Source organism: Mycteria americana, chromosome 4 (assembly GCF_035582795.1).
Source record: "Mycteria americana isolate JAX WOST 10 ecotype Jacksonville Zoo and Gardens chromosome 4, USCA_MyAme_1.0, whole genome shotgun sequence".
In the NCBI taxonomy this organism is placed as follows: Eukaryota; Metazoa; Chordata; class Aves; order Ciconiiformes; family Ciconiidae; genus Mycteria; species Mycteria americana.
The window spans coordinates 36,796,120-36,821,598 of NC_134368.1; the positions used below are offsets into that span (position 1 = coordinate 36,796,120).

Below are 25,479 nucleotides of genomic sequence, written 5' to 3' on the forward strand. Positions count from 1 at the left end.
ATGAACACTCTTCACTGTGTGGTTCCCGCTTCTGCCGTTACAGAACCAAACCAGCGCATATTCATCTTTTCATTTAGTCCACAGTGTAAGATCTGGGTTGCCATGAAGTGCCACAAGATGGGAAGGGACACATTTTGCCACCATTTCTCTGCATTCTTGTCAATGTCTATATAGTACAGGAGGGAGCACCCACGAGAGCAAAAGTATATTTTGGACACACCGCTGAAGAAGACTTAAATGTGAATTTTGAACGTTATGTCATCTTTGACCTGAGATTTCTGAAAAAAAATGCATCAAATTGACCTGCAACTGTATGAACTGGACGTGCAACTCCAAAGCAAAAGCATTGTGCTTTCTCAGATAACTGTACCATAATATCACCAGTGAGTAAACTTAGTGTAGCCAAAGGAGAAAAATACTAAGCCAGGAAATAATTTAAAAATGCTTTCATTTACTAAAAAGAATGCAGTGCTTGATGACCATTTACAAAAACCAGAAGTCTGATTAACAGTACAGATATAAAATATACATTACAAATGCTTTGCCTTGGATTACCAATCCTTGAACATTCGTAAAAAGAAGTGAGGAGAACTGGTATTAGTTCCCAAGTAGAATAAACTGATTCTATTCTTAACTGCACAATTTTTTTCCTCCTCCCTTTCCCCTTCAACAGCTCTTCAACCACATCTACTTAAACTGCTGGCTCTCTGATGGAAGGAGGAATCCCTGACTGCAAACGCACACAGTACTAATAGCCAGGGACCTGATCAGGGCTGTGATCTCTGGGCAGAATGCAATCCCAATCGCCTCTTTGACCTTCCCATTTGGGCCTACACAAAGAGGTATGAAGTAATGTTTTCATCAGTTAAGTACATATTTTCATGTTAAAACTTTGAAGGCTTGGATATTTCAAAATATGATTAATTTGTACAGTAACAGGCAATATTTTATAAGAAATCTCAAGAAGTGGGAACGGTCTTACCAAGTTGTTAGCATGCAGGTTCAATTGCTCAGCAACCATAAACTTATTTGGCCTGGCAGGGAAAACATTGCTTCCTGTAAACAAAGTTTATCCCAGAAGTTCCCATAGTTACTGATTATTAGAACAGCGTAAGTAGACAAAATTAATGAATTCCATGTGAAAAGAATTAAAGGAAGAAGAAAAAGTAGGGACAGACAATATTTACAAGAGAGCAACTACAATAACCAGACAGACTGAAAAACTGAGAAATGTTAAAACAGCAGTTAAAGAGGAGATACCACAAACTCCTGTTTAAAAGTATAAATTTTATATATGACTGAGGTTTGGATAGACTAGAACATCTTTAACACTGAGGAAACATGAAAAAGTGGGAACAGGACATCATGGCCTAAACATAACTTACTTGCTTCTATAGGTAGAATAACAATTCCCTAAGGAAAGACGGAAAAAGGAGGAATGCCTGAGAAGAAAGTGCAGCAGCAGCCATCTTGACTCTGCAAACAGGACAGACACCTCAACCATTTATTTCATTTTGCTCTAATTTTTAATCTAACCTCTGGTCAGACAACTTTAAAAGAAGGCAATGCAGGCATCCTGAGGATTGCAAGGCTCAGCAGAAACCCGCATACTGCACGTGTTCTTTGTTACACAAGATACTAGCTGGCAAATTTAGCACTTTAGTCTTCCATTCAGTGCAGGGAGTTTCAGTTTCTTCCTAAGCTGGGTTAAGAAGCAATCTGAAATCTCTTCCTTGAGGTTGGAGGATTTCTCTGAAAGGATCTGTAGTAATGCTGTGAGCCTAGAAAAGATAAAACGTTGTTTGTTAATTGTGGTAGAATCTGAAAGACACTCCACGATTACGTATGAGTTACTTCCATCAGCCTGCTCAGATCAATGTTTGCTAACCTGCCCTTATTCTTACATCACCTTTTATATAATTATGCCAATCATATAATTATTTAAACTCAAGGAACTTCCAAACAAATAAAGGTTATGTACAAATACCTCAGGCACTACCTAGTCAGCTTTATTGTAACAACGGAACTAAGCAAGCCACGTAGGGCTGCTCTCTTTTTCGGTGTTATAAATGGAAGACATAACTGCAAATCAATGTTGATTTTTTTTATTTAAGAGAGCTTTATACTTATGTTAAAAATGCACATTTTCAATTTTATTTTTCCCCGCATAAAAGGTTTACTAATTTGGTGATTGTATATGGGGGCTAAAATAAAATTTATGTCATGAAACAGTTCACAAGCATGTATTTGTGTTGCTACTCTAGCAGCTGCAAAACATCTAGCCTGTACACCACATACTCTTGCCATAATTGTAAATATGCTGAAATCTTAACAAACAAAAAAACTTAAGATGAAGGGGAATCCTTTTCCTTCCACGTCACAAAAACAAAAAGAAGCTTTGCAGGGTTCCTAATAGTCAGAGTTAGGGCTATCTCAGACCAAGTGAGAAGAAACTTCAAAACCAAACTCAAAAGATCCTGCCAAGCACACCTGTTCTTTTATGCCGAGATGGCTCTCCCTGAGCACTTTACTTCTTGACTGCACTATGGGTTAATAGGTTTTGTTGGCCTTTTGCCTTCCAAGCGATTTCTACTTTGCCTACCTATTAAAAATCCTTGACCTGTCCCTCTGTGGTTAGCAAAATCCATGGGAGTCAGTGATCTCTTCTGAGGTGTGTCTGTCTGTAAAAAGGAAAGATGTAGTATTAGCTAGTATGGTATGCTTATCTACTGAAATGGTGTGATTACAATTTTTACGATCTAGTTCAGCAGAGTGAGTCCTACCAAGCTGCAAAGCTCCAAGCAGTCTAAACCTGTACACTTCTAGTGCACAGGCACCCTCAAAGGTACTGTTCGATGCACAGACTTGGAAAAAAATCTCTTCCTCATACACTAGTCCTGCTTTTCAAGGTCCCACACCCTCCCAAAGCCTTTTACCATCCTCCTCTCTACAGGTAGCAGGAATCCCTCTACATCAGAAATCAGGAGAGACCCAGTAAATGAGACCTTCTGTAGATCAACAACAGCGGGCATGAACGGAAGCGTCTTTATTTTTCCATGTCTCTATACTTACATTGTAACATACCCTGAATGTATGAGTTGTGTTGGGCCTTGAAAATTGATCAATAATAACAGTTCTTTCTCTGAGTGGCCGTTGCTCTGTACTGCCAGGCACTGCACTTGACACTCTGCTATGAGCATATCGTCCTCGATGCTGAGAGAATTAAAAAGAGCAAATGCAGCAATTGAATTGGTTAAAATAACAATTTTTCCGTTGTCATCCAAAAAAAACCACAAGAGAAGAAAAAGAAAAATATATTTTCACTAACCAAAAGCACTGATTTAAGGTCACTTAAGGGTAACTCAGGTTTTTCAAAGAGATTTGAGACTGTTCCCTAATATTAGTCTACAATCCCCAAAGGTTTATATTAATTAAAATAATAACAATAATAGACTTTACATGTGTCTCAATTCAAAATATTATTCAGAAACAAAATAATATCAAAATGTCAATTTACTTTCATTGTGGTGATTTATTACTTCCCGATCCTTCAAAAATAGGCCAGTATCAATAAGATTTATCTTTTTTTTCAGTCAGTATCCTTTTCTACTTCAGTCAGCATAATTTTCTACTTCTTATAACCTAACATTAGTGAATAAAACACTGAAAAGAGCTATTTAAATCCAGACGCATGTAAGTGCAAGGTTACTATCTGGTTGTTTGGTTGTTTTTCTCTTTTCTTTTTTTAAAAAGAGTTTTTTCTGTTTTTAGAGGAAAGTCTTACCATCATGATCTGTTTGTGACCTGAGGTTTTAAACTGGCTTCTCTTGCATTCTAATGGTACCCCAACGTAACAAACATTAGCATGCTAAAGACCATGTATTAAATACGAACCAACACAAACTGTAAAATTGCTCATTTCAAACAGTGACACAGAGCAATTTATTTCCAAATAGCTTGAAGTTCTTCACCAGTACAAAAATGAACACAACTTACAGAGCTCTGCAATCGAGGTACTGGAAGAGATTGTTCAACAGCCTCTGAGTTTATTGGTGGTAACTTGATCCGGGCCGTAGATGCACAAGCAGAAGATAAACGATCCGAGCTGGCACCCCTACAGAATTTTAAGGATTCCTCTTTTAGGAAAAATCATATTAAAGACTTCTTCACTGAAGTAATATGAAAGTATTGAGCAGTACATTTTTTTTTATAGAGCTCAGCTACAGAAAGTAACAGCACCTAATACAGCAACAAAAAATTAAAACAAATGCCTCTCCTCAAAAAACACGGTTCTGCTTGCTTTCTTTTTCTCTCTGAATTCTAGAATCAATAATAAATCTCGGATTAGTTCTCAAGTATTTTGCAAAATCCTTCACTGGTGAAATTGCAGTAAAGTTCTGAGGAAAGCAAAGAAAAAAATGAAAAAACTCACAATTTAGTCCCCCTAAGGATTTCATCATTGTACATATTAGGAGCTTTTGAGGAGAGTTGGTCAGAAGTGAGAGAAGGTAACCTACGATGGCTTGGTAGCTTCCTAGAAGATGCCAGCAGTACCCGAGACGATGAGAGAACACTGTTATCAGCAATTCTCCCCAACCTAGTGTGCACTGAATTTGGAGCACTGGAGGCAATGCTATGCTGTTTGTCTTCTTGCTCATTCCTAGGGAAAAAGGAAGGAGAACGAGATAGTGAATGAGGATGAAGGGGAAAAAAAAAAAAGTAAAAGGATTTCTTAAGAGTGTCATTGCAACCTCTACAAATCATTGTCACATCAATGATACACACAAAGGAGATGACTGCCTTCTTATTGCCTTTTTATAACTGCTAAACATCTTTTACATAATATGAATTACACCGCATTTTGAAAATGTCAATACCAACACCTACTGTGTTTTTTCTACTGTGGCAGCATGCCTCTGTTGGAGTGGTTTTGCTTGAATTGTCATCACACCATTCAAATCATTACAGAAGTTGCTGGAGAAACGGTGGACCTAGTAAAAGCAACAAATACGTATTAAACTTTACCTTTTTGGAAGGAAGACCTCAAAAAGCCCATAGTTAGGAGATATTTCACTTGTTTCTTAGAAAAGTTTCTCTTAAGATGGTTTAGTAGATTTATCAGTAGTAGATAAGGCAAATACGTTGCTTTGCTTATTTTAAACAGACTCTTACCAACAGAACTTGGGTAACTTAGTTACTGAATTGCAACTCAATTTGTAATATACGTTTCAGTTGAAGTCAGAGTTCAGTTCTCCAAAGTTTCCATTTTCCCTCAGCACAGTCCAGCCCAGGGGCACAGATTCTGAGCATTACTTATCTAAGCATTTTACTTCTTCTGGCTGCTGGGACAAGACAGTTCAGCAGTTCAGTTAGTTGACAGCTGGCTGAACATGAGCCAGCAGTGTGCCCAGGTGGCCAAGAAGGCCAATGGCATCCTGGCTTGTATCAGAAATAGCGTGGCCAGCAGGAGTAGGGAAGTGATCGTGCCCCTGTACTCGGCACTGGTGAGGCCGCACCTCGAATACTGTGTTCAGTTTTGGCTCCCTTGCTACAAGAGAGACATTGAGGAGCTGGAGCGTGTCCAGAGAAGGGCAATGAAGCTGGTGAAGGGTCTGGAGCACAAGTCTGATGAGGAGCGGCTGAGGGAAATGGGGTTGTTTAGTCTGGAGAAAAGGAGGCTGAGGGGAGACCTTATCGCTCTCTACAACTACCTGAAAGGAGGTTGTAGAGAGGTGGGGGTCGGTCTCTTCTCCCAGGTAACAACTGATAGGACGAGAGGAAATGGCCTCAAGTTGCGCCAAGGGAGGTTTAGACTGGATATTAGGAAAAATTTCTTCACCGAAAGGGTTGTCAAGCATTGGAACAGGCTGCCCAGGGAAGCGGTGGAGTCATCATCCCTGGAGGTATTTAAAAGACATGTAGATGTGGTGCTTAGGGGCATGGTTTAGTGGTGGACTTGGCAGTGCTAGGTTAATGGCTGGACTTTATGATCTTAAAGGTCTTTACCAACCTAAACGATTCTATGATTCTATGACCACTACAGAACCAGGTGTGCCAGCAGGGAGCACCAAGACTGCTGTGCTCTCTCTTCCATGTTTCTCATCTCGCTACCTAGCAAGCAGGGAAAAAGAGGAGACAAAATAGAATGAAGTTGCTTGAACTGAACAGAGGGAGACAAGGAGGGAAAAAACCAGAATCAGTGGCTGGAAAAGAAAAAATGTGCAAAACAGGAGCCACGGGACAGAGGGAGGAGGCAACAAGCAGGACAAAAAAGGGCATTTTATAAATACAAACACAAGCTTCCACAAAGACAGATAAGGCCTAGAGCCAGCATGCTGGTGGACGTACAGCAGAGTCCCCTTTTTCAAGAGGCAAAGGAAATGAAAAGGAATGAGTGAGCCTGAAACTCACAGGGTTGCGAGTAAAGCACTTTAAGTTGCAACTTCACATCCCTGCAGTCCAGGGAAGAGCCTCATTTGTTTTCTTAATTCTACCAAGAGGAAATGACTGGACCATAATAAAAGCAGAATTATTCTCTAAGGACAGAATACAGTCTAACAAGTGGGGTTTTTTTAAACCAACTTCAGCAATATCCTAGTGGTAAATGGCACCTTTAAGAACCACCAAAGAAGAACAAGTGATAGTAAACAAGAAATGTGCATTTAATGAACCTTCATTTTAAATGAGAGGACTTATTTTAAGTATACCTAATTGATTTTGAAAAAAAGAGGAGGGGGAGAAAAAGGGGGGGGGGAGAAAAAGAGGGGGGGGGGGGAAAAAGGGGGGGGGAGAAAAAGGGGGGGGGAGAAAAAGGGGGGGGAGAAAAAGGGGGGGGGGGGGAAAAGGGGGGGGAGGGAGAAAAAGGGGGGGAGGGAGAAAAAGGGGGGGGAGGGAGAAAAAGGGGGGGGAGGGAGAAAAAGGGGGGGGAGGGAGAAAAAGGGGGGGAGGGAGAAAAAGGGGGGGAGGGAGAAAAAGGGGGGGAGGGAGAAAAAGGGGGGGGAGGGAGAAAAAGGGGGGGGAGGGAGAAAGGGGGGGGGAGGGAGAAAGGGGGGGGGAGGGAGAAAAGGGGGGGGAGAAAAAGGGGGGGGAGAAAAAGGGGGGGGAGAAAAAGGGGGGGGAGAAAAAGGGGGGGGAGAAAAAGGGGGGGGAGAAAAAGGGGGGGGAGAAAAAGGGGGGGGAGAAAAAGGGGGGGGAGAAAAAGGGGGGGGAGAAAAAGGGGGGGGAGAAAAAGGGGGGGGAGAAAAAGGGGGGGGAGAAAAAGGGGGGGGAGAAAAAGGGGGGGGAGAAAAAGGGGGGGGAGAAAAAGGGGGGGGAGAAAAGGGGGGGGGAGAAAAAGGGGGGGGGAGAAAAAGGGGGGGGAGAAAAAGGGGGGGGAGAAAAAGGGGGGGGGAAAGGGGGGGGGGAAAGGGGGGGGGGAAGGGGGGGGGAGAAAAAGGGGGGGGAGAAAAAGGGGGGGGAGAAAAAGGGGGGGGAGAAAAAGGGGGGGGAGAAAAAGGGGGGGGAGAAAAAGGGGGGGGAGAAAAAGGGGGGGGAGAAAAAGGGGGGGGAGAAAAAGGGGGGGGAGAAAAAGGGGGGGGAGAAAAAGGGGGGGGAGAAAAGGGGGGGGAGAAAAGGGGGGGGAGAAAAGGGGGGGGAGAAAAAGGGGGGGAGAAAAAGGGGGGGGAGAAAAAGGGGGGGGAGAAAAAGGGGGGGGAGAAAAAGGGGGGGGAGAAAAAGGGGGGGGAGAAAAAGGGGGGGGAGAAAAAGGGGGGGGGAGAAAAAGGGGGGGGGAGAAAAAGGGGGGGGGAGAAAAAGGGGGGGGGGGGGAAGGGGGGGGGGAGAAAAAAAAAAAAAAAAAAAAGAGCCTTTTCTAGCTTCAACCAGGACTCTGTCCAAAGTTAGCAGAACAAAGAACACCATTTGACAGAAAGTTATTTTCACCTGCGAGGAAACAAAATGAGACCCAAAAGATACACTTCGTGCTTCAGAGCCTCTGGAAAGAGGAACGCTCCCAACATCTGCTGCAATACGAACGACAGGCAAATGTGGCAGTTTTGCTGTAACAGCTTTCAGTTTTTCCACCTGTTTGTCACTCTCTGCACAACAGAAAAAAAAAAAAAAGTACAGGAAATAACTTGCTTTTTGTACATTTACCAGCCATCATTTGTTGAGATTCAAACAATATTACACTGCACAGTTAATACAGACTTTCATACAGTTTTAAGTTTACGTGATATTTAAAAATCTACCACAAATGATGTTTTTGTGAAAGCATTTCCCATTTGTTTATGCCTTCTCTGACACTGAGAAACAAGTTGGTCTATACAAGTAGAGTTGGAGGGGGTTGTTTGTTTAAGAAAATACTCTTGGTATGTTATTCAAAATTTCCAAAAGGTTTTTTTTTAAAGCAGAAAAAAAACAGATGAACAGGAAAAAAAAAAAAGTCTATTGATCCTATCTTTGCCTGACAGCAGCTACATACTGTTTCATTTCGGGTATATACCACCATCTTATTTCTATTATAAACCCAAATTCTTTTACATTCCTAGTCAAAATACTTCAGTTAGCTATCTATTTGTCATAAGCTGATGCCCTTCATAAAGATAAAAGAGCACGCCTATCACAAAACTGCTAAGCTATCCTCCCTAAACTATAACATTGAGCTAAACAATCCATCTGTGGTGTGAAAAGCCCTTTTATATTTCAGTAACACCTGAAATGTTAAGTTCTGATGCTGCAAGTATTCTGAGAAATTTTGCCATTTCTTACTTTGTTGTAGACTTTTGTTTGAGGTTGAGTGTACCTTACATTTGAGGTGATTTCCAAAACCCACCCCCAGGTATTCTTCTGTTACTATCCTTTTAAAATACTTTAAAAGAAGAACTGAAATTTCCCTCAGCCTCCAAAGACAACACATGCACACTAAACAGAATTTCACTTCTGGTTAATTTTCCTAGATTTTGCGTTTCCTCACTGCAGTCTGTTAGAATACAAAAACATAAAATAAAATAAAATTGCATGCATCACCATTTCTTCATCCTGTATTAAACTCATGAACTCCTGCACTGTCAGCAAGGCTGTCTATCTCGCTTTAACAATCTGACTCCCTAAGGGTTCTTTTTATTAACAAAGCTCAAACAATGAGGACTAGGAGACTGTGATTCCTAGGTTCCAGATTCAGATCATGTCATCAGTGATCCCCTGCTAACAGCACCAATTTGCATCCCAAGCCCGTGATTAGTATCTTTTTTTGTAAGCATGCTCTCCTGCAATGAAGCTCTTTCAGTCTTCATTTTCCCTTTTTTCCTTCATTTTTTTTTTTTTTTTTTTTAAACACCTCTCATACAGAACTCCCTGAAAAATAGTAGGAATGTCTCTATTTTAGGCGCGGGGGGAGGGGAGGTGTGCATGCACGTGGCAAGGCACTACATATCTTATAATGCTGTACTACCAACATGGCTATCTTAAAATAACCACATTTCCCAAGCTTTAAGGGGAAGGGGGGAGGGGAATCACTTTCCTGAGTTAGATTCAATAAATACCATATCTAAAAATACTAAATACCTGTGATACTAGTTTCCCAATTTTTTTTAATCAGTTCCTCCAATATTCCAAGTACATTGCTCCAGATATGATCAAATACTTCAGAAGCCACGGCATCTTTGATACACGCATTGGGAGAAACAGGGGGAATGCCACGCTTACTCCTCTTCTCAGCAAGACGCGTTTTCTTTTGTTCCCAACTCTCATCATCTCTAATAAAGGAAGCAAATTCAAATGAATTCCCACGGGTTTTGACTTTTTTCTTCCCCCTTCTAATACACTGAATGAATAGAAACATTCATATGGAAGAAAAGCAAGTCAGATGTAGATCTCAAAAAAATTCAAATTCAAACACACAGAGTACCTATGGGAACAGAACTTATCAAATACATATAATGATTTCTTTTTCTTTTGCTTGCAGGTAAAAAATTAAAAAAATCCAGTCAGGGCATTACAACAGAAGGATGTGCAGCTCTAGAAGGAACAGCTTTATACATGGCACTTAGTCATTTGAGACTAAATCCTATGCTTTTTACCATAAGGGAACTATAGTCTGTTGCATTTGGCAGGATGACTATACTATCACGTACAACATTTCTTTTATATCACATCCTGTGTACCTGCACACATCTGCAACACTTCACCACTGATCAAAGACAAACAACTTTAAAGGATTTCTGCAGCCTGACAAGAACAGCAGAGCCCATAGCCCTATGCTCACCTCCTTCCCTTCCACTACTGTGTGGACAGTTACTTCCCCCCCGCCACCTTCCTTCCTAGGGAAGCAAAGTGTAGCAATATTTCCTAACTTGGTCTTCTAATACGCTTCTTAGGAGGAAAGTTTTAAACTTTTTTCTTTTTTTAAATGCCATGATATTTCCCTCTAAGGAAATGCAATTTTTTTGAGGTTTCAAGGATGATCCCAAATTCATACTGGTTTCTACTATCTCCCTTTCTCTTCTCAGTCACTTCTTTTACTTCTTCCTCAAACTGGACTGCAAACTCCTTAACTACAACTGAGACTTGGCTGAATGGTCCAACTCATAAAATGACCAAGCTATTTTCGTATCAGGCTTTGTAACTCCTGATGTTTCAGTTATGGAGAATAGGATATTTCAGAATCGAATCCTGAGAAGGAAACAAGAAACAACATATTAAGGAGGCACAAAGGAGAGCACCTTCAAGTCAAGTCCCTCTCCCAAATTAGGTTTGCTTACTTAGCAAAACCAAGTGATACTTCACTCCTAAAAGGATTCTTAATCCTTAATCCTTTCCAAAACGGTAGGCACCCAGGCCATCTCTTTCAAAAACAAGACTGAAAGGGTCTACCTGGGTCTCAGTCTGACTTCTCAGTTTCTCAGAACCATGTCTTCTTCCTGTAAATGCATCAAGCTTTGGCACAAAGAGTTATGCTTTGTGCCCTACTAGTCCTACAAAACTTTCCCCCTCATAGAGGCCTTTTAGAAAACAGCACATTATGGTCCTTACTCTACCCAGTAGCCTAGTTGCTGGAACATTCAACTGGGGTGTCGGAAACCTAGGCTGCATAGTCAAGATGACAGTTGCATTCCTCCTGTCACTCACAAGAGTGCTCTAAATGCAGGTTGTATCCCGCACCTCTCCTCACAAAGCTGTTACACACTGCACAAAAAGAATTTAAGATTCCTTAGGACAGACAGTGAGAGCACGTACAGTGGAATGACCCTAAACAACCTGGTGGTCAAGGCACTCACCTGGGAAGTAGGGATTCCTTCATTCTACTCCCTGTCTCTGAATATTCATTCTATCCAATCTCCGTGCACAAAACATATCAAAACAACTAGCGGTTAAGGCACATTCCTCTCACATGGCAGATGTGAGTTTTGAACCACTAGAAAGACAACATACCTAATCTTCCACATGCCCAGTGAGTGCTCTGACCACTGTGCTACTGAATACAGGGACAGAAGGAACTCTATTTTACAGAAGAGAAACACAGTTTATGAACCCTGACTGGGCTCACTGATAAGTTTTCATTATTTTCTTCAAAAATACATATCTGTTATTTACAGATCCCTGTTGTCAAAGGCAAGATATTCTTCTATTTTTCCATCCATATCATAGATTTCTTCTTCCAGGAATGAATACACGGATGAGTCAGAGGCAGAAATCCTAGTGGAACTTGAATCTAGTGATTTATGTATTGGAGATGCTCTTGGGATCAGTTTAGAGCCTGAAATGCAGAGCCTGAAAAAAAATCAACAAAATGAGAATTAAATATTCAAAGAAAGAAGAAAATGCATATTTCATTTTACTGAAATGTTTCAGTAATACAAAAGTAATATTTGTACATATTTCTGAAGAGGGAAGACCAAAAAGAAAACTTAAGAAAATGAACATACTCTTTTATATTACTAGTACATTCACGGAGGCCAGGTAAACACTTGGTATCCACAGAGGTATCACTTCTGCTCTGAAAATGCTGAAAGCCTTCATCCTTCAGCAACAGGACCTGCTTTCCTAGAACCCTGAATAAAAAGGAGAGAGTGAGTGATATCTTGGATGGAAATCTGCTCCCTATGCACATATCAAGAATACAAATACCTGCAAACAGTAGGCAATGAGAAAGCACACCTTACATTTGCTTTGAAAAAGCAATTTATGGAGGGGCCAGGGCCTTGAGTAATACATTAACACCGCCTAGTATTTAAGTCATTAAAGTTAAGCTGATTTACGCAGGATGAGATTCTAGCTTATAATTTTTAAGATCAAATAGTCAAACTTGTTAGATTGTTCTAAAGGCTGATAAAGTAAACACACTTCCTTTCTTATCAAAACTCTGTAAGAAATGTTTAACAATAGATGCAGAAGACAAACAACATCTGCTATGACTTCACTTATCCAACTCCAGTATCCATCAATATGAGAAGTCGTAATCCAAAATGTCTACACGGATAGTTAAGACTAGAATTAATGTTCAGAAAATGCACAAAATCCAACATGCATAATGCACAGAGACAGAGAGAAAAGGTAAAAGCAACCCCATTTAAATGTACCCAAATTACCCTATAAAATAATTACTGAACACACTACAGGTAAATAACAATGACTGCTTACTGAACCGTGTTTCACTAGAATTCACAAGGGATCTCAAAAGAATTTGCCAGTTGCAGCTGTAGTGCAAGCAGCAATGTTCAGACTCACCTGAACACACTTTCTTGAGACTACCCTTCACAAAACAGTACTTTATGCCACATGAGGCTCTAAGCAATAGTCTTTTTTACTTTTTATTTTGTAAGGCAAGAACAAAAAGCTTTCTCTTTAAACAGATCTGATCTTTCTCTTATTGATGACAGTTCTCAAGTATATTTATTCCCACATGCCGAGCTAAGTATTCATGTATCGACATAGCTGTTTTACAAATTGAAAAAAAAGGACAGCCAGCGAGCTCTTTGAAGCACAACTCTCAGAAATAAATCTGGCATCCCAGAAGCTATTCTTTCAAGTAGCTAGTCAACACAAACTGAGTTTTGTTTAAGCTTAAGAAGAAGAAGAAAAAAAGTTATTTTCATTTTTAAACCACAGGATGTACCACATCCCTTAGTACCAAATGACAGAGAGCTCCCAGATTTCTTCAATTCGCTTTCAACCTCTTGGACTTGGTTGGTATTGCCAGCATTAGATTTGAATCAGAAAATCTTAAGTACAGGGAATCACTTACTTAAAAAAATTCCACCTAGTGAAAATAGTCTGAAAATATAGTGAAATGACTTAATATTTTGAATGAATTACACAGCACAAAAAACTGTCTCCACTTTATGCATGTGCTATTCATTTTTACAGTATCTAAAAAAGGCAAAGCATGCCTTAATGCTAGGGAAAATTGCCTCAGTTTTATTTAACAATTCGCTCTTGTTCCTGACAAAGTATGACAAGCTTTGTTAGTTGATTTTAGTTTATATTTACTAGTAACAAGCCTCTGCAAATTATCTAAAAGCATTGAAAGCACACCACAGTAACTGACAGCATTCTTTTTAATGGTGTTAACAAACTATGGACTAGAAGATAGAGACATGTGTGTCTGTTTAGAATAGCTGAGAGCCACGACACCTCACTAAGAATGACACCCCATCATTTATGAAGGCAGGACAGTACAACGCAGCGCAACACTGACTTCTGTCCCCTGTGTTATTAGAAGCAGTCATCAGGCTGCCTAGACATTTTGCACGTCTATGCAGAACAATTCTCATTAATCACGTATGCATTTTGTATCTGTTCAACTAGTTATTGCCAGGTTAATATCACACATTGGTTTACAGTGATTTACATAGCCTAGGAAGACATTATGGCTGTGCAGTATATGTGAAGCATGTGGTCGCCTTCATTTTTCATTTCTTTTTAGAAGAATCAGTAACAGAATTAACACTGAATTTCTTGGAATTTCACAGTATGTCTTCACTTACAGTAAAAAATAAAAAAAGATATTTCTTTACAAGATATACTCTTTATTTAGAAAAAGTCATTAGGAAAATGGTGCATTATTATTTTCTCATTACATCCTGCTAAAGTATCTTAGTCTGCAATCATTGTATTAAGCAAAATAAAGAGCATTAGCTGCTAGTGCACCACCACCCAGACTTACTGCATAGCTATGGCACAGCTCAGTCCCAGAGATCCAGATTTGAATGCAAAGATGTTACTGATGCCATACATCAAGAGCAATTCATACGAGTGTACCCCAAAAGTTGAAATTAGAGTGGTAACTGCTTAAAACTAGTACCAGCAAGAAATTTCCTTACCTTAGATGAGGAAATTGTTCAACCCAGTCTGCACATTCTGCCTGCAGGCTCTGAGTTTGGGAGGTCACTTTTCCTTCAAAGAGCATTTCATCAATCTCCCAAAATAACTGATGCACTCTCTGTGTGTTGGCTTTATCAAATTCCTACATATTATAAAATTAATAGTTGTTAGCAAATATGCATACATATTTATATTAAAAACGCACAATATTTAAACAACAGGACAACTTGGACTGATTTGGCTGAGCATCTCAGAATGGATCTTCAGATTACCTATTTTGGAGACACAATTTATATGCTGCAGTGCAAAAAGAAACCCAGGTAGCTGGCCTGAGCAAGGTGATTTAGCAAAAAGGAACTAGCTGTCTAGTATTAGCCAACAGAAAACACCAGTTATAAGGTGTCTGGATGCCTGGCTCCCTCCCTGCTCCAACATGGAGTGAAGCATGCACGTTGCACCACTGCGACCCACGGCACCAAAGCTGCCTGCTCTTTTGAGTAGCACTTTTCCTTTCCGAGTAAAACAGCTAAGAGGGCCGAGAGGGCACACCTTCTCTCTGCATGACATAGTCTGGTGGTTAGGAAACATCCCTCAGTGTAAGAAATGGCCTTCCACACCTCTTCACTGAAGCTACAGCTCAGTGCAACCAGAAACGGGCGAGTGCAGGGAAGGTAGCAGGGAAGAGCCTGACTTTATCCAGTGATGTGGAAATGAGCACTTGGCTGAGGGTTCCTCAGCTGGGGCACTGTTCATAATGATATTTGGCCACTTGATATTAGACACTTGGAAACACAGAAAAAAGTGATAATACTCATGGCCCAAATCACATCTGTTCACTTCCAGCTGAGTGCCCCAACCACTTCAGGCTACAGAAGGGATCACACTGAAAAGGAATGGGAAAGTAACTCTCACCCAGGTTACTGTATGATCCAGGGTCAGGTTTTCTCCTGGAGGGCTGGAAGCGACAGATGGGGTCAGTACCCTAAAGGTTAGGATGTTATGCAAAAGGTATGGCAGAACTACCACTACCGGCAATGGATGGCTTTTTAAAATGAAAGTGGCAGTGACCAAAATGCTTTTGGATTTATTCAATGCTGCCACCCTGCACCAGGCACGCCTCAGAGGTCAGCCTCCCTAGCAGGCTTAACCTCTCTCTGCATCATCTACAAAACAGAACTGAGCTTAGGTAAGCGCTAAATATTACTCAGACTGGGACATTTACGTGCATGCTCATGAAGGTATTTTATGACTCAAAACATTGAGAATAGTTCAATTTAGACACTGCCTGCATTATGCAGTATTTGAAAACACATATTTTATCACTCTCTTGGACTCAGAAACCTAAGCCTACCTTCTTTGGTAAAACAGGGGTTTTTTTCCCCAAATTTCATCATTTCATATTTTTATTCCATTTTTCTTTGTTACACATCAGTTGCACTGATATCAGCTTGCAAACAGAACTATTTTTTAAATATTCAAGTAACATACTTAATTATTAGGCTATAATGAATGAAAGTGGTTAACTTCTACAGGAATGTGCTGCATGTCCATTTTCTCTAAAAATTAATCTGTTCTACAATATTTAGCTAAAGTGTACTGTAAAAGTTTCTGTGACGCACATCATCCCTCCAGGAGTAAACTGAACTTCTTTCAGTAGACAAACCAGTAGTATAGCTGTTTATTCCAGACCAAGAATTATTCAACTCTGTGGGTGTTGTACAACCACTAGATGAAAGTGATGAAAGTGTTTCACTGTGAAAAGAAGAAAAGTTAAAATGAAGAACACAATAGTTTTCTGTATAAACATTTTAAAAATAACACAACTGATCACATAAATGGACAGTGATACATATACCTGCCGGATGCAAGATTTTCAGGACATGCTGTTAGGATCGATGTGAAGAGTTGCAAATGTATGTTTTTAAGTAGAGTGCAATGAGTACATGCTCCTATTTGTACCATTTACTGCCTTAAAGGCAATTCCTTCTACAGCATTACGCTTTTATATATATGTATATCACTGCAATAGTAAGGGCACTCTAGAATATAACCACACATATATACACACACACCCCAAGCATTTCCACCTGTAACAATTATTTTGATTTCTCCAGTTCAGCTAATGGGCACATCAAAACCATACATTAAAGATAACATAAGCCTTCTTTACCTCTATTAGAAGCAATCACAAGAAAATTATGCAAAACTGAGCATAACACCTCTACAACTGTTTCAAGCAGCATTGCATTACATATCTGTACACAATGTCTTTTATGCTGTTAGACCTGGTGCTTTAAACCTTGAGCTCTGGGATTCTAGCTCTCAGGAAGCTCTAGCTGGTCCCTGCCAGCTACCATCCACGCTGGGATGTGGTGAAAGCAAGGGCAGTCAGATGTGCAGGCCAGGCAAATCCTAACCAGTGCCAACTCAAATGAAACATCTTGAAAGTTAACTGACCTGCAACACTGGTGAGCATTATTTGCATTTAACCATGAAGTCTGACTTCCCTTCCAGGCTTAATCGGTGCCCTTCACTATGCCTTAAAAATATGCAAAACCATAACACAAACCAGGAGTAAAGTTCAAACCCTCTAAACAATGGGTTAGGTCAAGTAGAACGGCGAGCTGTAGGCAATCTGGGAGACTCCTGGAGTGCATTGAGGACAACTTCTTAACCCAGGTAATAGACACCCCTACCCAAGGGGATGTGATACTGGACCTGATGGTCACCAATGCAAGTGAGCTCATCAGCAATGTCAAGATTGGAGGCAGCCTAGGCTGTAGTGATCACGCATTGGTGGACTTCACAGTCCTGAGGGATATGGGACAGGCAAGGAGTATTGTCAGGACCCTAAATTTTAGGAAAGCAAACTTCCAGCTCTTCAAGGAGTTAGTTAGTAGGACCCCCTGGGAAACGGGCCTCAGGGACAAGGGAGCAGAACAGAGCTGGCAGATCTTTATGGATGCTTTCCATAAAGCACAAGAGCTCTCAGTCCCCAGATGCAGCAAATGAGGCAAGGAAGGGAAGAGACCAGCATGGCTGAGTCGAGACATGCTGGTCAAACTAAAGAGCAAGAGGGAACTGCACAGGCAGTGGAAGCAGGGACAGGTAACCTGGGAAGAGTATAGGGACGCTGCCTGCTTGTGTAGGGATGGGGTCAGGAAGGCCAATGCACAGCTGGAGCTGAACTTGGCAAGGCATGCAAAGAATAACAAGAAGGGCTTCTACAGGTATATCAACCAGAAAAGGAAAGTTAAAGAAAGCGTACCTCCACTGATGAACAAGAATGGTGACCTAATATCAACAGACAACGAGAAGGCTGAGGCACTCAATGACTTTTTTGCTTCAGTCTTCTCTGGCAACTGCTCTCCTCACCCCTCCCGAGTCAATGGACAACATGTTGGGGACCAGGGGGGTAAAGCCCCTCCCACTGTAAGGGAAGATCAGGTTCGTGACCACCTGAGGAACCTGAACATAATAAGTCTATGGGACCTGATGAGATGCATCCCAGAGTCCTGAGGGAATTGTCTCATGTAGTTGCCAAGCCACTCTCCATGATATTTGAAAAGTCATGGCAGTCAGGTGAAGTCCCTGGTGACTGGAAGAAGGGAAACATTGTGCCCATCTTTAAAAAGGGTAGAAAGGATGACCCTGGGAACTACCGACCTGCCAGCCTCACCTCTGTGCCTGGGAAGATCATGGAACAGATCCTCCTAGAAGCTATGCTAGAGCACATGGAGGACAGGAAGGTGATTAGAGACAGCCAGCATGGCTTCACCAAGGGCAAGTCCTGTCTGACCAACCTAGTGGCCTTCTACGAGGGAGTTACCACATCAGTGGACAAGGGAAAAGCATTGGATGTCATCTATCTGGACTTCTGTAAAGCCTTTGACACGGTCCCCCACAACATCCTTCTCTCTGAATTGGAGAGATATGGACTTGATGGGTGGACTGTTCAGTGGATAAGGAATTGGTTGGATGGTCGCATCCAGAGGGTAGCGGTCAACAGCTCAATGTCCAGATGGAGATCAGTGGTGAGTGGTGTCCCTCAGGGGTCCGTACTGGGACCAGTGCTGTTCAATATTTTCATCAATGACATTGACAGCAAGATCGAGTGCACCCTCAGCAAGTTTGCAGATGACACCAAGCTGAGTGGTGCAGTTGACACGCCAGAAGGACGGGATGTCATCCAGAGGGACCTGGACAAGCTGGAGAAGTGGGCCTATGTGGACCTCATGAGGTTCAACAAGGCCAAGTGCAGGGTCCTACACCTGGGTCGGGGCAATCCTCGGTTTCAATACAGGCTGGGGGATGATGTGATTGAGAGCAGCCCTGCGGAAAAGGACTTGGGGGTACTGATGGATGAAAAGCTGGACATGGGCCAACAATGTGTGCTCGTGGCCCAGAAGGCCAACCATGTCCTGGGCTGCATCAAAAGAAGCGTGGCCAGCAGGTCGAGGGAGGTGATTCTGCCCCTCTGCTCTGGTAAGACCTCACCTGGAGTACTGCATCCAGCTCTGGAGCCCTCCGCACAGGAAAGACGTGGACCTGTTGGAGCGGGTCCAGAGGAGGGCCACGAAAATGATCAGAGGGATGGAACACCTCTCCTACGAGGACAGGCTGAGAGAGTTGGGGTTGTTCAGCCTGGAGAAGAGAAGGCTGCGGGAAGACCTTATAGCAGCCTCCCAGTACTTAAAGGGGGCCTATAGGAAAGACAGGGACAGACTTTTTAGCAAGGCCTGTTGTGACAGGACAAGGAGAAATGGTTTTAAACTAAGGGAGGGCAGATTTAGACTGGATTTAAGAAAGAAATTTTTTTACAATGAGGGTGGTGAGGTAGTGGACCAGGTTGCCCAGAGAGGTGGTAGATGCCCCATCCCTGGAAACATTCAAGGTCAGGGTGGACGGGGCTCTGAGCAACCTGATCTAGTTGAAGATGTCCCTGCTCTTGCAGGGGGGTTGGACTAGATGACCTGTAAAGGTCCCTTCCATTCTATGCAGCATTCTATGATTCTATGAATTTATATCCTGCATTATATCCTGCAATAGTTGTCATCCATGAGAATGACTGGAAGCATGACTAGTGAAAATGAATACCAATCTTGAAATATGTATTTAAGCCAAGAGTCCGTTAATGAAGTACTATTTCAAAAGTGAATGCATACCAAGTATAATTGTCGATGGCTTCCTGCACATTTCTCTCAAAAACTGCTGGAAGAGACTCTCCACTTTTTCCAGAAAGACACTGATTTGTGGAACCTCTGGACAGTCCCTTCCTATAAACACAGAAACACATCATTCCATAATATTAAACAAGCTTAACTCACACCTCCACTGGAGAAAATAAAAAAAAAAAGAAAGATGACAACAACTTTGTTGAATTTTTCAATCCTATCCATCAACACAAACATTTGCTTGAAACAAACTACCTTTTGTTTCTAAGTAGTTTTTATTTACCTTATTTACACAAGTATTTTTCAGAAAAACGTACATTCAGTTTGAGACTTATTTTACTCCATAGGCACCCTCCTTCAATTTTGCACTTTAAAATTTGCACGAAGCACACACAAACGCAGCAGCACGTCACTATTGCAGGAACAGAGCAAAGGCACAAACCAGTAATTGTCCATACAGTCGTTATTTAGCTATGTGTTTCTGTTCAATCATTAACATAAGAGTCCATTTTCTCAGATGTCTTTCTGCATAAAAAGAAGTTACAGATATGGTGCCAAGCAAACAGTGGTCTTTACTAAAACTATGAACTCTCAACTTGGATGTTTTAAGTGAACCGAGATATTAGTACATCAGGACACATGGACATATTCTCAATACATTTACAGGCCACAAAGCATCAGTTCTTTCAGTACCAAAGACTCCTTAACACAATCTTAAAAACCAAGCCACAAACTTTCTAGTATTATGCCTTTCCAGCATAAGAAATGCTAGAACTTGTCTTTTTTGGTTCTCCAAATACCTGAACACATGCTCAAACTTCAAAACCATCTCTTACAAACCACATGGATGAATATTAAGATACAGTAAGGCAGAGGAATGCCTGCACTTTTATTGCTAGCCTTAAAAGAATACCTTTTAATGAAGAGACTTTTTTTTTAAAACAGAAACTGTTTATAAACATACACTTCCATAATCCCACTAAGTTCTGTCATTAATATGTAAGCCAACCTCTTCAGAGTATATACAGATGTGTCAAAGTGTTCCTCAAAAACACTTTTACAGCAAGAGATTACGTCACCTGTGGAAGTTCCTATTTTCATGCCATAAAATCCTCAGGTCATAACCGTGAATAGCAGCATGACTGCATCAAAGTACATTTGTGAATGAGTAACTGTAAGGAAACAGCTCACAGTTCAAGAATTTTCTTGATTGCTTTAGCCAAGAACCGTAGATTGGCCCTGCAACAGTTAGGATTGCTCTGCCTTCTTCCTATCCTTTCTGATATTTATCTTGCCTTTACACAGATTACAAAGATACGTGCACATCACACATCCTAATCCTATGCCTTGGCTAGTAAACCACCAAAAATCTACCACAAGTTTAAACTTCTCATCAGGGAAGACCCTGAATTGAAAATTCTTGGAGGCTGGTACAACAGCAGTGGAAAGTATCTCTATGTGTTTTCTTTACATTTCCTCCCTTTTCCCTAGCCATCTGCTTTTGACCACCATCAGAACCAAGAGGCCCTACAAAAAGTGGTACAGTCCAGTCCCATGAAAACTTCATTTTTTCATAACACCAAGATCTATCTCCTAGGCAGTAACAGTGAGCTCACAGCCCATCTTCTACACGGAAAGCTGGTTCCTTCCGTTCACGTACATCCCTCTCTGCCATTGCATTTGCCATGTTATTGCCCCAGACAGTCTTATAAGGTCTTTCTCGATTTTTTTTCATAGCCGACCCTTGTCCTTAGTATTTTTCCATAGCTTAATATCACCACCAAGCCTTCTCACTTCACTGCTCACCCCTTTTTCTGGTCAACTAGCTTGATCTGCCCAGGACAGACCACTGTGAAACATCACTGGAGGAAGAAACCATTTACTGCTACCCTCTGTTTCCTACTGTAGTTATTTGCCTGTGCAAGAACCCCTTCCTCTTGTATTCCAGCCACTTCATTTACTCAACAGACTTTTGGCAACCTAAGCTAACTACAGTGATTGGATCTCCTGTATCTATAAGGCTTTCTGACTTCTCAAGGAACCCCAGGTGGGGTTTTTTGTGGCTTTGAAGGAAACCTAAACCTACAAACATGAAAAAAACAGAAATACCACCAATAGAATTTCACGGACTTTCTGTGCGCAACAAAGCATTTGCATTATACTTAATGGCATGACACGTGATGCGAGATGGAGCAAAAAAGTGTTTCTGCCACAGCGTTTCACCGCATGCAGTGGTACTGCTCCTCCTGACTCCTTGGACCACATGCCATTAGAAGATGAGCCAGGAAACGATTGCACTAAAATAAAACGAAAGGGAAAACCCCTGGCAGCACATCCATCGCACACCTCCCCGGCGCCGGCAAGCCAGCACCGGGGACTGCAGCAGCCAGCTCCCGACGGCTCTCCAGCCCTAACCGAAGCCTCTGCAATTGCAGGCACTAAATGATGACGGTACAAAATAAGAACGCCGTCCGCCCGCCCCCGCCAGCGCTTCAGCCGCCCCGGGAGGGTTAGCAAGCCGGCCCCGGCCGCCTCCCTGCGGCAGACCGCAGCCCCCCGCAGCCACGCAGGAGCCGGGGCGCAGCCCCCCGGCCCGGCCGCCCACACTCACCCCACGACGAGGAGCCCCCGGCCGCTGCAGCAGCCGCCCGGCGGGCCGGCGCCCCGCGCCCTGCGCATGGGGGGCGCGGGGGGACGGGGGCGGCGCGGCGGGGGACCCCGGGCGGCCCCTCGCACCGCCCCCGGCCGCTGCAGGGCGGCGAGGAGGAGGAGGAGGAGGTGGAGGAGGAGGAGGCGGCGGCCCGGCAGCGCCCGCCCCGCAGCGCCTCGCCTTCCCCGCCCTGACATCGCCCCGCGGGCGGGCAGTGCCCGGGTGGCTCTGCAGCGGTGCCCCCACGCCCCGGGGCAAGGGCTGGGGCCCCCCAGGGCTCCCGACCCAAAAGGGCGCCCGCAAAATTAAGCCTCAGCCTGAAGGGGAGGGGTGCACATCTCCCCCACCTCTCGCCTCTGAACACACAGCCAAAAAAGGCCCGTTTAGGGCTCTTCTGCCCAGAGAGGGTTTCCCTCGCCTTTATAGATGATAAAAAAGTTATGCGGTGCTGGACAACTGATTAAGAGTTTTCCGTGTTAATTAATTGAGTTCTCCTCCAAACTATCCCTGCGCAAATCACCCATCTCCCGGAGCACGGGTGACAGGGCAGAGTATAGGCTGTCAGCTGCAGATTTACACTAGACCATTCATCTCTAGCTCCAGGATACAAATTCTGGTGTCTACGTATTTTGCCAAAAGCCTCTCAGAGGAGGAAGTACATCTGCTCATAAGCAAGAAGAAAATAAGTATTCTTAGTAGAAAAGAAGAAGAAAGGCAACATTAAAAATGCTGAAAATTAAGACTGAAAAAGTATGGTGCATGAAACCTCTTGCTACAGGAAAACAACCAGCAGCATTCATATGATATTTAAAGTTTCATAGCCAAAAAAAAATACTACATGGTAAGAAAGGTGTATGGAAAACAACTATGCATTTTTCCTCCAATATTTAAAGAATTCTTGCCAAACATAGCTCTAAAAAAAAGTTCCACATTCTTCTGATCCAGTAAAACACTAAGAAAGATTTTACTTTTACATGTGTTGTAACAACTCTCCTTGTCTTTAGCCATCATTCTTCTGTAAGAGTAGGTTTGTCTGAAATCTCAAACACACACAGAAAAAAGCATAATTCTTTGTCAAGCTACCCATACCCAACAAGCAGCTTGAAGATGTAGAATAGCAAGCTATGCCCAGGCTAAGAAAACACAATTTTAACTCTAAATCACTGCACATATATATGTTCGTGGAATGCAACTTTTACAAACAGAACACTGTAAATCTCCCAAGAACTACAACTACTCTTCCAAGTATATTTAGAACATGAAGCAAATTATTTCTCTGAAACCTTCTGAAGATTTCCCATATCTTACTTCAAACTGTGTATCCTGAAACCCTGTTCTGAGCTAAAGGAACTGAATGCTGTAATGCTATGCAGGCTTTAAAGGGATTTTGCTATCATCTAGCTTTTGGTCACTTCTGTCCTAAAGACCTACCCACACACGTACAAAAATAGTCTTTAAGAGTATTTTCCTATCTTTTTTCTATTTTCTAATCTGCTAGAACAAATTAGAAGAAAGGCAACACAGTGCCTAACAAAGGGCCAAGACCACGCAGCCCTACATAAAGCCCAAGCAGGCAAGCTTTGCAGCAGAGATTTACACTATCAGTCCAGGGACAACGCGTATTCTTGTTCACAATGCAAGTAGCAGAGGATGGCAAGCAAAAATGCAGATAGAAAGTTATCAATCACTTATTTTTTTAATCCTTGTGTCGAGGGTAACGAGTATGGACGTTACATGACTAATTATCCTACAAAATCAGTACCACAAGGAAGACCGACATCCACAGCCATTGGCTGTGCCCCTGCTGACTGCTGTGGTCACCTCAGCTTCCTCCCCCTTCAATATGCTTTACAACTTACACTTCAAAACATTAAAAAAAAAAAAAAAAAAAAAAAAGGCATTTCCACAGCAGCAGCACTCCAGTTTTGTGTTACCTCCCGAAGCACAAAACACTGAAGGCAGCACTGGCTGTTACTTCAGCTCGACAAAAGGTATCAGAAGGGGAACACGTTAGCACAAACACAGCAGTAGGATGGCCTTTTCTAGCCGAAAAAGTGAAAAGAAGCACATCCACAGCACAGACAACTGAAAGCAAAAGGAAGAAAGAAACCCTGTGATCTTTTCCCTACATCCCCAAAGCTTGTGGGACAGCCATTTCCAATAACAGTTTATTAATAAATAGGCACAAAACATAACCATGAAGTGTGTTTAAACTGGTTCTACTGCATGTAATTTGTTTCCTCTAAAAACAACATTCACAGCACAGAGCCAATGCACAAAAATAATGCTATACTAGGCTGAATTAACCTCAATCAAACTGTTGGGCTTGCTGTTTATTTCAGACTGCTCTAAGTCACTACATTTCCTTACAGGAGAGAAAATAATAGTCTCAAATAAAACCGTGTCAAAACAAAGGAAAATACAAGGCTGCTCGCGAGTTTGAATGATGTGAAAAAACAACTTGGCTGAAATAGAGCAAAGTAAGAACACAAAACAGTAAGAGAGAAGGCCTGAGTAAATGAAGCAGCTTGTGTCTTCAGTCAAATGTTAAGATCTTTGTTTTGTATTTGTTTATTGTAGAGGGGCATGGCGAGGGTAGAGCCTCACGGGCAATAAAACAGTCTTCAATTTGGTCCATCTTACATTTATATATTCATTGCAAGACATGCAAGAAACATTTGATTTTTCTCCCCTCTTTCCTGAAGCAACACACAAAATTTGTATAGTTACATAGATCAAAAAGGGATAAATATAATAAGCCAGCTAAGCACAGAAGTTTCACAGTTGCATTTAAAGGTCAAATTGTGCTCCAGAAGCGTTTACACCATCAACCTCAGAATGCTATACAGAGGTAAGAGAGACCTTGGGTCTACATTAAGAAGAAAAGAAGGGGGCATCAGATACAAGGAAAAATAGACTAAACAAGAAGAAAAAGTGAGTCTGTAGGGACAAAAAGCTTACATTAAAAAAAAAAAATTAGAACTTTAGGTTTCCTTTCCCATTATAAGTCAGGAAAAACATGTCCCATCACACATGAAGGGCTTGATATGAAGGCATAACAGAAATTTAAAAGATAAGTTCCAGGCTTAGGAGAACACAAATGCAAGAGAAATTATGAATATGGAGGGAGAAATGTTTTGAGCCTAATTGAAAAAAAAAAGGAAGATGAGGATATGAAGGAAGAGACCTAACATAAGATGCACACACCATTACTTTGCATGTGGTTTTAAAGACAAAGAGCTGGAAGGTGGTACGTGAGGTCAGAGTTCTGCAGGGGGATAGGATGTATGATGTCAACGGTAGCAGGTTATTTTCACAGCTAATTTGAAACATAATTAAAAAGGATGAAAATCA

At 41.9% G+C, this 25,479-nt stretch overlaps 1 protein-coding gene across 4 annotated transcripts in view; it reads right to left on the minus strand.

Annotated features, from left to right (window-relative positions):
• Window positions 1–434: 434 nt before the first annotated feature.
• FAM149A (family with sequence similarity 149 member A) overlaps window positions 435–25,479 on the minus strand; it is a 38,757-nt gene continuing 13,712 nt past the window's right edge. The window contains exons 1-14 of one of the 4 annotated variants that reach the window (XM_075500192.1): window positions 22,087–22,238; window positions 19,467–19,577; window positions 15,921–16,053; window positions 14,301–14,443; window positions 11,904–12,029; window positions 11,572–11,748; window positions 9,544–9,734; window positions 7,921–8,075; window positions 4,888–4,991; window positions 4,433–4,660; window positions 3,997–4,114; window positions 3,085–3,213; window positions 2,603–2,681; window positions 435–1,781 (exon numbers count right to left, since the gene is read on the minus strand). In XM_075500192.1, coding sequence (XP_075356307.1) covers window positions 1,708–1,781; window positions 2,603–2,681; window positions 3,085–3,213; window positions 3,997–4,114; window positions 4,433–4,660; window positions 4,888–4,991; window positions 7,921–8,075; window positions 9,544–9,734; window positions 11,572–11,748; window positions 11,904–12,029; window positions 14,301–14,443; window positions 15,921–16,053; window positions 19,467–19,577; window positions 22,087–22,154 — 1,836 coding nt within the window. In that variant the 5' untranslated portion in view covers window positions 22,155–22,238 and the 3' untranslated portion in view covers window positions 435–1,707. Of the gene's footprint in view, window positions 1,782–2,602; window positions 2,682–3,072; window positions 3,214–3,996; window positions 4,115–4,432; window positions 4,661–4,887; window positions 4,992–7,920; window positions 8,076–9,543; window positions 9,735–11,571; window positions 11,749–11,903; window positions 12,030–14,300; window positions 14,444–15,920; window positions 16,054–19,466; window positions 19,578–22,086; window positions 22,239–25,479 lie in introns of those variants that run through there. The other 3 variants (XM_075500191.1, XM_075500194.1, XM_075500193.1) reach the window with 3 other exon arrangements.